The 16,605-nt window shown below is 45.2% G+C and overlaps 1 protein-coding gene across 1 annotated transcript in view; it reads right to left on the minus strand.

Annotated features, from left to right (window-relative positions):
• Positions 1-16,605, minus strand: part of polr1d (RNA polymerase I and III subunit D) — a 54,873-nt gene that overhangs the window by 4,010 nt on the left and 34,258 nt on the right. Inside the window, exon 3 of the mRNA XM_085996799.1 lies at positions 10,150-10,226. Within this exon, the coding sequence (XP_085852925.1) occupies positions 10,150-10,226 (77 nt within the window). The remainder of the gene's footprint in view (positions 1-10,149; positions 10,227-16,605) is intronic.

Raw genomic sequence — 16,605 nt, forward strand, 5'->3', positions numbered from 1 at the left:
ATTACAGGTAATCTTTCTAACTGCCTTTTATCACTCCTCGGCAGAGAGATAATCACAGCAATCACAGGTGTGAATGGTGTCCAAACAGGTCAGTCAGGAAAACATTACATCAAAGAACAATGAGGTGGGGTCACAAGGGGTCAAATGTTGCAGATGCTGGGGTCTGTATGAAAAACAAAAAACTATTTTTTTGCTGGAAATCACAGCAGGTCCGGCCACATCTGTGCAGAGAGAACAAGCCAACGATGACTCGAGTCTGGATGACTCTATGTCAGGTAGGGTTACATGTAGCGTGCCATGAACCCAAGATCCCGGTTGAAGCCGTCCTCATGAGTGCGGAACTTGGCTATCAGTTTCTGCTCGACGATTTCTGCCAGATCATCAACACAGATACCATCATCACACGTGAGGACACCACCCACCAGGTACATACTCATGTGACTCGGCCAACGTTGTCTACCTCATACGTTGCAGGAAAGGATGCCCCGGAGCATGGTACATCGGCGAAACCATGCAGACACTGCGACAATGGATGAACGGACACCGCACAACAATCGCCAGGCAGGAGTGTTCCCTCCCAGTCGGGGAACACTTCAGCAGTCAAGGACATTCAGCCTCCGATCTTCGGGTAAGCATTCTCCAAGGCGGCCTTCGAGACACACGACAACGCAAAATCGTCGAGCAGAAACTGATAGCCAAGTTCCGCACTCATGAGGACGGCCTCAACCGGGATCTTGGGTTCATGTCACGCTACATGTAACCCCACCTGACGTAGAGTCATCCAGACTCGAGTCGTCGTTGGCTTGTTCTCTCTACACAGATGTGGCCGGACCTGCTGTGATTTCCAGCAAAAAAAGTTTTTTGTTTGTTTTTTGTTTTTCATACAGACCCCAGCATTTGCAACATTTGACCCCTTGTGACCCCACCTCATTGTTCTTTGATGTAATGTTTTCCTGACTGACCTGTTTGGACACCATTCACACCTGTGATTGCTGTGATTATCTCTCTGCCGAGGAGTGATAAAGGGCAGTTAGAAAGATTACCTGTAATCATCTGGCAGTACTCTCTGACTATATATGTTGTGCTTATATGCAACTCTTCACTTCACCTGACGAAGGAGCAGCGCTCCGAAAGCTTGTGATTTCAAATAAAGCTGTTGGACTATAACCTGGTGTTGTGTGACGTCTTACATTTGTCCACCCCAGTCCAACACTGGCATCTCCACATCATCGATTTAGAAGAGACTACGGGGGCTGCACTCTGAGCTCTTTCCCTGGGCCTCTCCATTGTTCTTTCCAGCAGAATTGATGTACAGGTCTCTCCAGGCCGAGATTCAAGGCTGCAATGAGCAGGGTGTGGATGGAGAGCAAGATCGACCCTCCCCTTTAAGAACTGGCCGGCACCAGTGTGTCTGTGTCCTATTGCTAACTGACATTTCATGAGCTTCGCCAGCGCTCTGAGGTAGCGTCTCGCTCCTCGGCGTTAGCGCCTTAAGAGAGGTGTGTAGCGCCTGATTTAGTGCTCTAATCACCTCCAGGGGCGATAGAAGCCAAGTTTGCAGTCGGAGGCGATAATTAGCGCCAGGCGCTAAACTTTGCGCCCGGCCGATAACTGCGCCCCAAACGGGGCGATACCGAATTTCTCCCCCAGTTAACCTAGGCCTGCTCTGTGTAAATCTCAGATTAGGACAGATTGATTTGGGGACCTAAAATCTTTGCTTACTGCAGGCTTCAATTTTGTGAGCCAGATACAGTAATATGCAATTTTTTTATAAAAAAGATATTACTGAGTTCGCGAACAGAACAGATGTACGGAGGTACATGTGAGGTGTGGTACCGAGTTGTACTGACAATGATGTCACAGGATCAATCCTCCATCAGTAGCTGAGTTAGTCAAACATCAGCCAGGATGGAGGATTGATCCTGTGACCAACTGACCTCAGCATCCTTGGAGTAAAGGAGAGAAAAGCCCAGCGTACTCTGTAAGTGCATGTGCAGATGTCAGGTGAGGATAAGAATAATAAGATAATCAGCTGTGATACCCTCCATGGTCAAATAAAAGTAACTGGCATTTATATAGCCTCTTTTAAAATAAAAAACATCCCAAGCCGCTTCACAAATGGAAATGTAGACAGAGAAATATGCACTGACAGAAGTGAAAGATCAGGGGTAATTAAAAACCCAGATGAAAAAATTCGGTTTTGAAATGGATTGGTGAAGGGGCTTAGGAAGGGTGCTCCACATTATAGAGCCAAGGTACCTGAGGGTTCTACCACCAATGATGATGCAAATGGAGGATAGACACAAAAGGCCGGTCAGAGAACTGATGGATGTGGGAGGGAATTCTAATTCTAATTCTAGAGAAGTTTGCAAGAAAGAAAGAAAGAAAGAAAGAAAGACTTGCGCCTTTCACAACTTCAGGAAGTCCCAAAGCACTTTGCAGCCAATGAAGTACTTTTTGAAGTGTAGTCACTGTTGTAATGTAGGAAATGCAGCAGCTAATTTGTGCACAGCAAGATCCCATAAACAGCAATGTGATAATGACCAGATAATTTGTTTTTGTTATGTTAATTGAGGGATAGATATCCCTGCTCTTCGAAATAGAGCCAAGGGATCTTTTACATCCACGAGAGAGCAGACGGGGCCTCACTTTAACGTCTCATCAGAAAAACGGCACCTCTGACAGTGCAACAATCCCTCAGTACTGCACGGGAGTGTCAGCTGAGATGTTTGTGCTCAAGTCCCTGGAGTGGGACATGAACTGACAACCTTCTGACTCAAAGGCGAGAGTGCTACACACTGAGCCACAGCTGACACTAAGGGGGGGAGGAGAGGGAGGAGGGGAGAGAGGATAGAGAGAGGGGGAGAGAGGGAGAGAGAAGAGAGAGGGAGGGAGAGGAGGGAGGGAGGGGGAGAGGAGATGGAGAGGAGAGGAGAGAGGAGGGGAGGGGAGGGGAGGGGAGAGGAGAGGGAGAGGAGAGGGAGAGGAGAGGGAGAGGAGAGGAGGAAAGGGAGGGGGGAAGAGAGAGAGGAGAGAGGGAAGGGAGAGAGAGGAGAGAGGGAGGGGGGAAAGAGAGGAGAGAGGGAGGGGGTAAGAGAGGAGAGAGGGAGGGGGGAAGAGAGGAGAGAGGGAGGGGGGGAAGAGAGGAGAGAGGGGGGGAGAGGGAGGGGGAGAGAGGGAGAGAGAGGAGAGAGGGGAGAGAGGGGTAATGGAGGAGGAGAGGGAGGTGGAGAGGGAGGTGGAGAGGGAGGTGGAGAGGGAGGTGGAGAGGGAGAGGGAGGTGGAGAGGGAGGGGGAGAGAGAGGAGAGAGGGAGGGGGAGAGAGAGGAGAGAGGGAGGGGGAGAGAGAGGAGAGAGGGAGGGGGAGAGAGAGGAGAGAGGGAGGGGGAGAGAGAGGAGAGAGGGAGGGGGAGAGAGAGGGAGAGAGGGAGGGGGAGAGAGAGGAGAGAGGGAGGGGGGAGAGAGAGAGGAGAGAGGGAGGGGGAGAGAGAGGAGAGAGGGAGGGGGGAGAGAGAGGAGAGAGGGAGGGGGAGAGAGAGGAGAGAGGGAGGGGGAGAGAGAGGAGAGAGAGAGGGGGAGAGAGAGGAGAGAGAGGGGGAGAAAGAGAGAGAGAGGGGGAGAGAGAGAGAGGAGGGAGGGGGAGAGAGAGGAGAGAGGGAGGGGGAGAGAGAGAGAAAGGGAGGGGGAGAGAGGAGAGAGGGAGGGGGAGGGAGGAGAGAGGGAGGAGAGAGAGGGGGAAGAGAGGGAGGGGGAGAGGGAGGGGGGGGAGGGGGAGAGGGAGGGGGAGAGGGAGGGGGAGAGAGGTGTAATGGAGGAGGAGAAGGAGGGGGAGAAGAAGGGGGAGAAGAAGGGGGAGAAAATGAAAAAAATCAAGGACTAATTAATAGAAAGAACTGTAACCAAGTAGTATTAACATTTATAGACAACGGAGATGATCTTTTTTTCCCACATTTAGACACGACAAACACATGTCATTCTTTAACATATCATAGTAAAAGATCAAACTTAACATGAAATCCTTATATATTTCGACCTGGAATATCCAAGGTCTACGCTCTTCGGTGCTCGACGTGAAGAGTAGGACCCCAGAGTTCATAGATGAAACTAAAGATATAGATATTATCATTTTACAGGAAACTTGGTATAAAGGAAAAGGACACAATGGCCGTCCCCAAGGGTACACAGAGCTGGTGGTCCCCGCCAATAAATTACCAGGAGTAACCCAAGGCAGAGACTCCGGAGGCATACTGATTTGGTTTAAAACAGAGCTTAAGAATTACATCAAATTTATAAAAAAGGGCGAAAACCACATGTGGCTCAAAATTGAGAGGGAGATTATCTCTAACACACAAGATGTTTTCATTTGCGCACTCTATATCCCCCCAATGGAATCCCCGTACTTTAAAGAGGACACCTTCTCCAACATTGAGGGGGAAATTATCCAATACCAGGCCCTGGGGAACATGTTGATCTGTGGTGACCTCAATTCAAGAACTTGGAGAAGAACCAGACTTCACCAATAATCAGGGAAACAATTACATATTCGGGAATAACCACTTCGATATCCCTTCCCTTCCATACAGGCATAACTGCGACAAGCAGACAAATACCAACGCAAAACATCTCCTGCAGCTCTGTCGAAGCCTGGGTCTGTACATTGTCAATGGTAGATTCATAGGAGACCTCCTAGGAAGATCGACCTACTGCTCACCTCTTGGCTGCAGCACCGCAGACTATATGATTACGGACTTGGACCCATCCTCTTTCAGAGCATTCACAGTCAAACCACAAACAACACTGTCAGATCACAGTCAAATTACTATGTATCTTAAAAAGACAGAAACAAACAACACAGAAACACAACCCAGTAAACTGTACAACACCAAAAAATCGTACAGATGGGCCAAAAACGACACGGAAAAATACCAGAAAGCAATTAGCAATGAGTCAACTCAAGCTCTCTTGGACACCTTTCTGGATAACATATACACTCACAATAAAGAAGGCGTAAACCGGGCAGTGAATAACCTAAACAATATTTTTGATAATTTGGCAACAAGGTCAAACTTGAAAGCTCGCAAGAACAAACCCAAAACAAAAAACTATGAAATATGGTTTGACCAGATTGCCATAACATGAGGAAAAAACTTAGAAAAATATCAAACCAAAAACACAGACATCCAGAAAACGAGGAATTACGCCTTACTTATTGTCAGACACTAACACAATACAGAAACACACTCAGAACCAAAAAAGAGCAATATATTAAGAATACATTCAGCTCCATTGAGGAATCCATTGATTCCAATTGTTTCTGGGACAACTGGAATACATTACACAAAAAACAACACGACGAATTGGCCATTCAAAATGGAGACACATGGGAAAACCACTTTGAAAAATTATACCAGAAAAACACACTAAGGCCAGAGCAACACCAAATATGCAAAAAACTGGAAAAGCTAGAAATGGCCATAAAAGATAACCAAAACCCGCTAGACTCCATAATAACAGAAAAAGAACTTTTTGAAAAACTCAAGGACCTGCGACCAGGAAAAGCTTGCAGGGCAGTCGGCATACTAAGCGAGATGATTAAACACACAGACGATAAAATGAAACTGGCTATCCTAAAACTCTTCAACTTGGTTCTGAGTGTCGGTTACTTCCCTGATATCTGGAACAAAGGACTCATAACGCCCATATACAAAAGTGGGGACAAAGTCGACCCAAATAACTATCGAGGCATCTGTGTAAACAGTAACCTGGGGAAGGTATTCTGTAGCATCATAAACAAAAGACTTATAAACTTCCTTGAGGAGCACAATGTCTTGAGTAAAAGCCAAATTGGATTCCTGCCAAACTATAGAACATCAGATCATATCTTTACCCTACAGACCCTAATTGACAAACACATTCATCAAAACAAAAGCAAAATCTACGCATGCTTTATAGATTTCCAGAAGGCTTTCGACTCCATCTGGCATGACGGTTTATTCCTGAAACTTATCGAAAGCGGGGTAGGGGGCAAAACATATGATGTAATTAAATCAATGTATACAAACAACAAATGTGCAGTTAAAATTGGAGACAAACAAACAAAATACTTCCCACAGGGGCGGGGGGTGATGCAGGGCTCGCCAATCTCACCGACACTCTTTAATATTTACATAAATGAATTGGCAAAACTACTTGAACAATCTACAGCACCCGGCCTCACCCTATATGAATCCAAGGTTAAATTCCTCCTCTATGCAGACGACCTGGTTCTGCTGTCACCAACTAAGGAGGGTCTACAGCAGAACCTGGATCTGCTGGAGTCATACTGCCAGACTTGGGCCATGACAATAAATCCCCAAAAAACCAAAGTCCTTGTGTTCCAGCAAAAGATCCAGACATTAGGGACCCAAAAATAAATTTCACACTAGGAACAACCAAAATTGAACAAACCACTAACTACACATACTTGGGCTTAAAAATCAGTTCTACGGGAAATTTCAAACTGGCTGTGAATGAACTGAAAGAGAAAGCAAGAAGGGCTTTCTATGCCATTAAAAAATCAATCCAAATAGAAATCCCAATTAGCATTTGGCTCAAAATTTTCAAATCAGTAATTGAACCAATTGCACTCTATGGCAATGAGGTGTGGGGACCGCAAACACAACAAGAATTTGCAAATGGGACAAACACCCAATTGAGATCCTACATGCAGAATTCTGTAAAAGTATACTCCGGACTCAAAGGAAAACCGTAAACAATGCATGCAGGGCAGAACTAGGCCAATATCCATTAATAATCACTATCCAAAAAAGAGCCACCAAATTTTGGAAACACCTAGAAATGAGCAACCCCCAATGCTATCACTACGAAGCCCTGAAATGCCAAGAGAGGACCATAAAGAAGAATACCCTCAGTCAACTAGTCCTGGGACTCAGTGAAGTAACTACTAACACTACTAACAATAACCAGCCCCAGGACAGTGACAGCGTAACACAAAGAATTCGACCCAACACAATCGTCGCTAAGCAAAAGGAAAAATATCTGTCATATTGGGCAGAAACAACAAAAACCCAAAGCAAACTCAATTGCTACTTGGCCCTAAACAGACAATACAACATGGCTGATTACCTGACCATGGTAAAGGATAGCAAACTGAGAAAAACTTTGACAATGTACAGACTTAGTGAACATAACCTGGCGATCGAAAAAGGTAGACACAGACAGACACGGCTACCAAGAGAAGACAGGATATGCTCTCACTGCAGTCAGGGAGTGGTGGAGACAGAGATGCACTTCCTCACAGCTTGTAGAAAATATCAGGGCATAAGGGAGAATTTCTACCCAAAATTCACAAAAATATGCCCGGAATTCAGAAATTTGAATGACGACCAAAAACTCCCATACCTACTAGGGGAAGAGAGAAATTGCATAACACTAGCGGCACACTATGTTACAGCTTGCCATAAACAGAGGGACAACCAGTAAATATAAGAAAAGAGTATATATAAATTATATGAAAGTATATATTTATACACTCAGGGATATATCTGTTTATACACTGTATGGATAGATCTGTATTTTTGTGAACAAACATGAATGTTTTCCGATGCTTTGGCAACATAAGATGTAACTTGTCATGCCAATAAAGCGATTTGAATTGAATTGAATTGAGAGGAGAGGGAGGGGGAGAGGAGAGAGGGAGGGGGAGAGAGAGAGAGGGGGAGAGAGAGAGAGAGAGGAGAGAGGGAGGGGGAGAGAGAGAGAGAGAGAGAGAGAGAGAGAGAGAGGGAGAGAGGAGAGAGGGAGGGGAGGGAGGGGGAGAGAGGAGAGAGGGAGGGGGAAGAGAGGAGGGGGGAGAGAGGGAGTGGGAAGAGAGGGAGTGGGAGAGAGGGAGTGGGAGAGAGGGAGGGGGGAGAGAGGGAGGGGGAGAGAGGGAGGGGGAGAGAGGGAGGGGGAGAGGGAGGGGGAGAGAGGGAGGGGGAGGGGGAGAGGGAGAGGGAGGGGGAGAGGGGAGGGGAGAGAGAGGGAGGGGAGAGGGGGAGGGGGGAGAGAGGGGGAGGGGAGAGGGGGAGGGGAGAGGGGGAGGGGGAGAGGGGGAGGGGAGAGGGGGAGGGGAGAGGGGGAGGGGAGAGGGGGGAGGGGAGAGGGAGGGAGGGGAGAGAGAGGGAGGGGAGAGAGGGAGGGGAGAGAGAGGGAGGGGAGAGAGAGGGAGGGGGGAGAGAGAGGGAGGGGAGAGAGAGGGAGGGGAGAGAGAGGGAGGGGAGAGATAGGGAGGGGAGAGATAGGGAGGGGAGAGAGAGGGAGGGGAGAGAGAGGGAGGGGAGAGAGAGAGGGGAGGGAGAGAGAGGGAGGGAGAGAGAGGGAGGGGAGAGGGAGGGAGAGGAGAGGGAGGGGAGAGAGAGGGGGAGGGAGAGAGAGGGGAGGAGAGCGAGAGGGAGGAGAGCGAGAGGGAGGAGTGCGAAGTGCAAGAGGGAGGAGAGCGGAGAGGGAGGAGGGAGGAGAGGGAGGAGGGGGAGAAGGAAAGGGAGAGGGAGAGGGAGGAAAGGAGAGGGAGGAGAGAGAGGGAGGAGAGGGAGAGGGAGGAGAGGGAGAGGGAGAGGGAGGAGAGGGAGGAGAGGGAGAGGGAGGAGAGGGAGAGGGAGAGGGAGGAGAGGGAGAGGGAGGAGAGGGAGAGGGAGATTACAAAGATAAGGATAAGGGCTTCAGTGGCATGGGGCTGAGGTAAGCAATGCTAATGTAAGAACTCAGCAGAGGATAGGATGTGGGATTTGAAGCTCAGCTCAGGGTCAAACAGGTACAAAGGTTTTGCACAATCTGGTTCAGCCTGAACGAGTGGCTTGGAAGAGAGAAAAAAAATCAGTAGCAAGGGAGCAGAGTTTATGTGAGAGCAGAAAATAATGACGTGGGTCTTCTGATGTTAAGTTGGAAACCGCTATAGCTCATCCTGCAGTTGCTGTCAAACATGTACTCTGACAGCACAGAGCAGTCATAGGATCAAGAGCGATATTGGTGAGGTAGACCTGGTGTCATCAGCATCCAAATAGAAACTGACCCTGTATCTGCAGATGCTGTCGATGAGGGACAATATGTCAGTAGGTAGAGGAGGTAGTAAGCATGGAACCTTGGAAGACTCTGGAGATGACTGTACAAGGGCAGGAATAGAAGCCATTGCTGGGGGTACATTGGCTGAATTCCGATAAACAGGACTGAATTCTGAAAGATAGGACAAGGGCAGTTCCGTTAGAGTTTGACAATGGTGGAGTTGCAACGGAGGAGGAAGACTTGGTCAACCTATTCAAATTCTGCAAAGAGATCGAGGAGGTAATTACGCACCAGTCACAGAAGATGTCATTTGTGACTGTGGCGAGGGACGTTTCAGTGGACTGGAGGGAGATAAGGTAGCTAGGAGAGAAACTGCAAAGTGACAGGGAATCAGGGCTGGAAGACTTATTGGAGAACCTGAGCAGAAGCCGCTACTCTGATGACCTCAATCTCAGATGTAGAAATCCATGAGCTCTTCACACTTGACATTGGAAGTAAGTGTGGGATGGTGGGTGAAGAGGTGGTTAGCTGTGGAGAAGAGGAACCCTAAGATTGCCCTTGCCCTTCAGGGTGAGCCTGGTATCCAGGTTCACGCAAGAATAATGGCTAATTGGTCGGATACTATAGAGTTACCAGTTCATGTTCAATCACACCCAGCCCTTAGGAAAGATTAAGTAAGAGAGAAAATTAGAGATTTTTGAAAATTCAAATGTTTGAGATCATTACAAGTTAATAGATACATTAGATAGAAATCCAGCCATGGCAATCAGCAAGCTAGGAGCATCTTAGGCACTGACATTGCAGGTTCTCCACAGAAACATTTGAAAGCTTACTGACTAGTTGTCTGAATTTCTTAAATTCCCCAATCTTGTTGACTGAACAGCAATTATTTCTCACCATGTGTCCATCAAAGAAGCAGAAACATGCACTTGCACATACACATCACAAGTGCCATATATCTACACACAACAATCTCATTCAAATCAAGGACAGCAAGAAATAAGTCAGAAATATAAAACATAAAACAAAAGAATAATCAATAGTGAGATTCTCCTCAAGCACTTAGAGGGGTTCATAGAAACAACTGAAACAAATATATACGGGAATTACCTCTTGTTTGAATTCTGAAGTTAATTTTGCTTTCTGATGGATGAGTGATGCTGTAGCCGCAAAATTCTACCTCTGGGCTGAGAAAAAAAAGAAAGAAAATTAGTATTAAAATGTGGATAATAACAAAGATAAAAATACAACCCAGACTATAAAACAATTCTGTAGTCTTAAAAGACCTTTCATTTCCAAAAGATAATTTCTTGACTTTGGCTTAAGTAATTTTTGTCTTGTAACATTACACATGGAATTTCTGTAATTTTAGTGAATCCACCTTGACCAAAGTGGGACTAGGGAAGGGAATGATCTGCACCGATGAATAACAGCCACTGCTCCTTCAATTTGGGTTTTCCATATATAGATCCAGGCTATTGGATGTTGCCAGCTGACTCTTTCAAATTACAATGCTGTTAAAATGGTGTAGTTCACCTCAGCAGGTGGGGTAGAGGCAGATCTAAGGTGCACCCTAAACTTTGTACAGACTAGGGGTGTTGCTGCAGTTCAGTAGCTCTCGGTTACTAAACTTCAGTAACACTCCCAAGCTGTTAATAATTTGGAATGAGACCTCAATCACAAGTAAAAATGAATGAGTGTTGCATCAACAAATACAATCAACGTGATTATTTGACGACTCCTTATCACAAGTTTATTCACAAAACATGTGATGCTTTACAGGCTGTAGCTAAAAGATATTAGCAGTTTCTAAATTGGAACAAATTTTAATAATTTTAGCCAACTGTAGGAAGCAATTTGTTTCAGGTCAATTTGGAATGTTCACCATAGTGCACAGCGAGGTATATCACACAATGGTTGACTTTGAATTAACTTCAGAATTCAAACAAGAGGTAATTCCCATATATATTTGGAAAGATGTGGTAATTCAAAGATTAGAGACAAGGCAATAGAGAAAGGTATTAATATGGGAAATGATAAACAGACTGTGACAGGAAGGGATAGAGAGTACAAATCTAAAAGTAAATCAACAGATAAGGCTAGAGGTTACAAAAATAATAAAAGGACAAAACTAAAGGCTCTGCATCTGAATGCACATAGCATTCGAAACAAAACAGATGAACTGAGAGCGCAAATAGAAATAAATAAATATGATCTGATAGACTTTACAGAAACATGGCTGCAGGATGACATAGATTGGGACCTGAATATTGAAGGGTACATGACATTTAGGAAGGACAGGAAGGTGGGAAAAGGTGGAGGGGTGGCTCTGTTAATTAATGATGATATTACCACAATAGAGAGGGATGACCCAAGTTCAGGAACCAGGATGTAGAAGCGGTTTGGGTAGAGATGAGAAATAATAAAGGCAAAAAGTCACTTGTGGGAGGGTGTACAGGCCCCCTAACAGTAACCACATAGTAGGATGGAGTATAAAGGAAGAAATAATGGGAGCTTGTCAGAAGGGTACGGCAATAATCATGGGGGGTTTTAATCTGCATATAGACTGGAAAAATCAGATGGACAAAGGTAGCATAGATAAGGAGTTCATGGAATGTTTTCAGGATAGTTTCTTACAACAGCATGTTCTGGAGCCAACCAGAGAGCAGGCTATACTAGACCTGGTATTGTGCAACGAGATAGGATTCATTAATGACCTCAGTGAAGGCGCCCCTAGGTAGCAGCGATAATATGATTGAATTTTACATTCAGTTTGAGAGAGAGAAGAGTGGGTCCAAGACTAGTATTTTAAGCTTAAATACGGGCAATTATAAGGGCATAAAAGCAGAGCTAGCTAAAGTGAACTGGCAAATTAGGTTAAGGGATAGGTCAATAGAGTTGCAGTGGCAGACATTTAAGGGATATTTCAAAATACACAGAATATATACATTCCAACAAGAAAGAAAAATTCCAAGGGGAGGACCCACCATCCGTGGTTAACTAAAAATGTTAAAGATAGTATTAAACTTAAAGAAAAAGCATATAATTGCGCAAAGATGGGTGGCAGGTCAGAAGATTGGACAGAATATAAAAAACAGCAAAGAATGACTAAAAGATTAATAAGGAGAGAAAAATTAGAGTATGAAAGAAAGCTAGCTAGAAATATAAAAACAGATAGTAAGAGTTTCTATAGATATTTAAAAAAGAAATGAGTTAACAAAGTGAGTGTTGGTCCTATAAAAAGTGAGTCTGGGGAATTAATAATGGAATATAAGGAGATGGCAGTTGAATTGAACAGGTATTTTGCATCATTCTTCACTATAGAGGATACAAGTAACATCCCAGAAATAGCTATAAATCAGGAAATGGAAGGGAGGGAGGAACTCAAGAAAATTATAAATCACCAGGGAAGTGGTACTGAGCAAATTGTTGGAGCTGCGGGTTGACAAGTCCCCGGGTCCTGATGGACTTCATCCTAGGGTCTTAAAAGAAGTGGCTAGTGAGATAGTTGATGTGCTGGTTTTAATTTTCCAAAATTCCCTAGATTCGGGGAAGGTTCCATTAAATTGGAAAATAGCGAATGTAACTCCTTTATTCAAAAAGGGAAACGGAAAGCAGGAAACTACAGGCTGTTAGCTTAACATCTGTCATAGGGAAGATGTTAGAAGCTACTATTAAAGACGCTATAGCAGGGCACTTAGAAAAGTTCAAAGTAATCAGGCAGAGTCAACATGGTTTTGCGCAAGGGAAATCATGTTTAACCAATTTATTGGAGTTCTTTAAGGAAGTAACATGTTCTGTGGATAAAGGGGAACTGGTGGATGTACTGTGCTCAGATTTCCAGAAGGCATTTGATAAGGTGCCATATCAAAAGGTTATTGCGGAAAATAAAAGCTCATGGTGTAGGGGGTAATATATTGGCATGGATAGAAAATTGGCTAGCTAACAGGAAACAGAGAGAAGGCATAAATGGGTAATTTTCTGATTGGCAAGATGTAATGAGTGGTGTGCCACAGGGATCAGTGCTGGGGCCTCAACTTTTTACAATTAATGGCCCAGTAATTCCTCTCTGAACGCGTGAGTACGGTCGGGGTACTCACGCGTCTGGCCGGAGGAAATGCCCGTGTTCAGCATGCACAGCGCATGCGGGGAAAACCGGCATTTCCAGTCCTCTGAACGAAGGGGTTCAGAGGCACAGCGCGTGCGACTGCACAGGCAGCGCTTGCGCAGTGAACTTCGTCGATTTCATTCATGGGTTCAGTGAGGGTAAGTCCTTACAAGTTACACTTGAAAAAAGCATGTGTAAAGTTGCTCCAAGGCTGCGGAGGAAGATATATTTTATCGTGGAGCTTCTGAAAGGCAATATTTTTGTTTGGGAAAGGGAGGAAAGTTATTTTAAGAAATGCTGAGGTAAGTTTTAAAGTTTAAATTTTTTTTTTTTTTTTTTTTAAAACGGGTTTTCAGTACGGTAGGTAGAAGGAGCAATTGTGGCTGTGTGAATTGAATGTGAGAATGAGTGTTCTAAAATGAGTAATGTAACATTTCCAACACTTTTAAGAAAGAAACTTTTCATCAGTAATAAGTAATTATGTATGTATGTCCGCATATATTCCTTTACGTATATGTATGTATGTTTTATATTCCTTTACTTATGTGTATGAATGTATGTTTTTAATTATGATTTTCCAATAAGTTACTTTCTCTGAAAGTCAGAATTAAATACATACATTCATACACATAAGTAAAGGAATATATACATACACGCAAAGGAATATATACAGACATACATACATAATTACTTAAAAGAATATATTACTGATGAAAAGTTTCTTTCTTAAAAATGTTGGAGTCATTTTCACATTTAATAAACACAGCAAATTCAATTCACATAGCCACAATTGATCCTTCTACCTACAGTACTGAAAACCCGTTTTAAAAAACAAAAATAAACTTTAAAACTTACCTCAGCATTTCTTAAAATAACTTTCCTCCCTTTCCCAAACAAAAATATTGCCTTTCAGAAGCTCCACGATAAGAAATATCTTCCTCCGCAGCCTCTGGAGCAACTGTACTCATGCTTTTTTCATGTGTAAGTTGTAAGGACTTGACCTCACTGAAAGCATGAATGAAAGCAGCGAATTTTACTGCGCACGCGCTGCCTGTACAGTCGCACGCGTTCTGCCTCTGAACCCCTTCGTTCAGAGGACAGGAAATGCCGGTTTTCCCCGCATGCGCTGTGCATGCTGAAAACCGGCATTTCCTCCGGCCAGACGCGTAAGTACCCCGACCGTACTCGCGTGTTTGGAAGGGAATTACTGGGCCAACATTTTACATGTCAATAAAATGAAGAATTTAACAATTGCACGATTTGCCCCCTCGCATCTGCAACTGAGGGTCCAAGGAGGTGCATTGCGCAAGAGGTCATCGTCGTACGTATCCTCACACTGTTCCCTTTCGGGAACTGTATGAAGTGGTGGAAGGATTTCTGGCCACGTTAACACTCCTTCCGTGACCATAACCATCTTCATACCAGCCATTAGGGTGGTTAGTCCTATGGCGTGAGGGTTTTATGGGCTCCTACAACCCATCTGAGGGGGGGGGGGGGGCCACCCACACCCGCGGACGCAAGTATCCCGCTGGATGTCCACCCAGAATTTATAGTTGGAGCTCCGACTCCACTTGCCGGGACTGTCTGGAGCGGGGTTCGAAACCCTACTCCTTCTGGCCCAGCGGCGGGGATGCTTACCGCTACGCAAAAGGCCCACTCCGCGCAAAAGGTGACACCCATACGTTTCCTGCGCCTTTTCCCTCCCCGTGACTGGAGCCCTATGCTGCCACTTGAAAGACCAAGCTATCATCTGTCCATTTTGCGGCGCCTTTGACTTCTCATTACCAATGATGAGCAGGCGCTGCGCCTCCACCTCGTTGAGGAGATTGTTGAGGTCATCATCAGTTCAATTGTGAGTTCTTTTAATGCCGTGAATTGTGCTCATTCCAGCCATTTCACGTTGCTAATCGGATTGGGCCTTTGGCGTAGCGGTAGGATCCCCGCCGCTGGGCCAGACGGGGTAGGGTTTCGAACCCCGCTCCAGACAGTCCCGGCAAGTGGAGTCGGAGCTCCGGCTCTAAATTCTGGGTTGACATCCAGTGGGATATTTGCGTCCGTGGGTGTGGGTGGCCCCCCCTCCTTGTATAGCTTGTGGGAGCCTGTAAAACCCTCCCGCCATAGGACTAACCACCCTAATGGCTGGTTCAAAGATGGTTACGGTCACGGAATGAGCGTTAATCACGGCCATAAATCCTTCCACCACTTCATACAGTTCCCCAAAGGGAACAGTGTGAAGACACGTATGACGACGACATTGCTAAATAAATAAATGGAATAAAAAAAATTATTTTAGGGCTTTTAAATGTCTTTAAATTGCTTTAATTCAGTTTAAAACTACTTCAGATTCTTCAAAATAATGTAAATGTTTTTAAAAGTTTATAAAAGTTACCAAAAGCTTCATAAAAGTACCAAAAACCTATTTAAAATGCTGCTTTGCATGTAAAAATGCTTAGCAGCTTGTGAGAAGCATTGGGGGCGTGTCCTTTTAAACTGAGACCCCAAGGGGCGTGTCTCACTTGCACAGCGCGTTCCAGGCTTCGCGCTGGCTGCACTCCTGGGCGGCGTGACGTCAGACGCTGCCCGGGATTCTTCAGTTTCAAAATGGAATTCCAGGCGTCCCTGGAGGTGACCGGCGGGCGCGTCGGGTAAGTGCAGATAGGGGGCTTGCACGCGGGGCAAGCCCCCGACCCGAATTACTGCCCCTATATAAATGACTTGGATGAAGGGACCGAAGGTATGGTTGCTAAATTTGCTGATGACACAAAGATAGGTAGGAAAGTAAATTGTGAAGAGGACATAAGGAGGCTACAAAGGGATATAGATAGGTTAAATGAGTGGGCAAAGATCTGGCAAATGGAGTATAATGTGGGAAAATGTGAAGTTATCCATTTTGGCAGGAAGAATCAAAAATAAGCATATTATCTAAATGGTGAGAGATTGCAGAGCTCTGAGGTGCAGAGGGATCTGGGTGTGCTAGTGCATGAATCGCAAAAGGTTACTATGCAGGTACAGCAAGTAATTAGGAAAGCTAATCGAATGTTATCGTTTATTGCGAGGGGAATTGAATACAAAAGTAGGGAGGTTATGCTTCAGTTATACAGGGCATTGGTGAGACCACATCTGGAGTACTGTGTATAGTATTGGTCGCCTTATTTAAGGAAGGATGTAAATGCGTTGGAAGCAGTTCAGAGGTGGTTTACTAGACTAATACCTGGAATGGGCGGGTTGTCTTATGAGGACAGGTTGGACAGGCTAGGCTTGTATCCACTGGAGTTTAGAAGAGTAAGAGGTGACTTGATTGAAACACATAAGATCCTGAGGGGTCTGGACAGGGTGGATGTGGAGAGGATGTTTCCTCTTGTGGGAAAATCTAGAACTAGGGGTCACTGTTTAAAAATAAGGGGTCGCCCATTTAAGACAGAGATGAGGAGAAATGTTTTCTCACAGCAGGTCGTGAG

The sequence above is a fragment of the Somniosus microcephalus genome, chromosome 1, assembly GCF_052327205.1.
Source record: "Somniosus microcephalus isolate GS21.2 chromosome 1, FLI_Smic_1.0, whole genome shotgun sequence".
Lineage (NCBI taxonomy): Eukaryota > Metazoa > Chordata > Chondrichthyes > Squaliformes > Somniosidae > Somniosus > Somniosus microcephalus.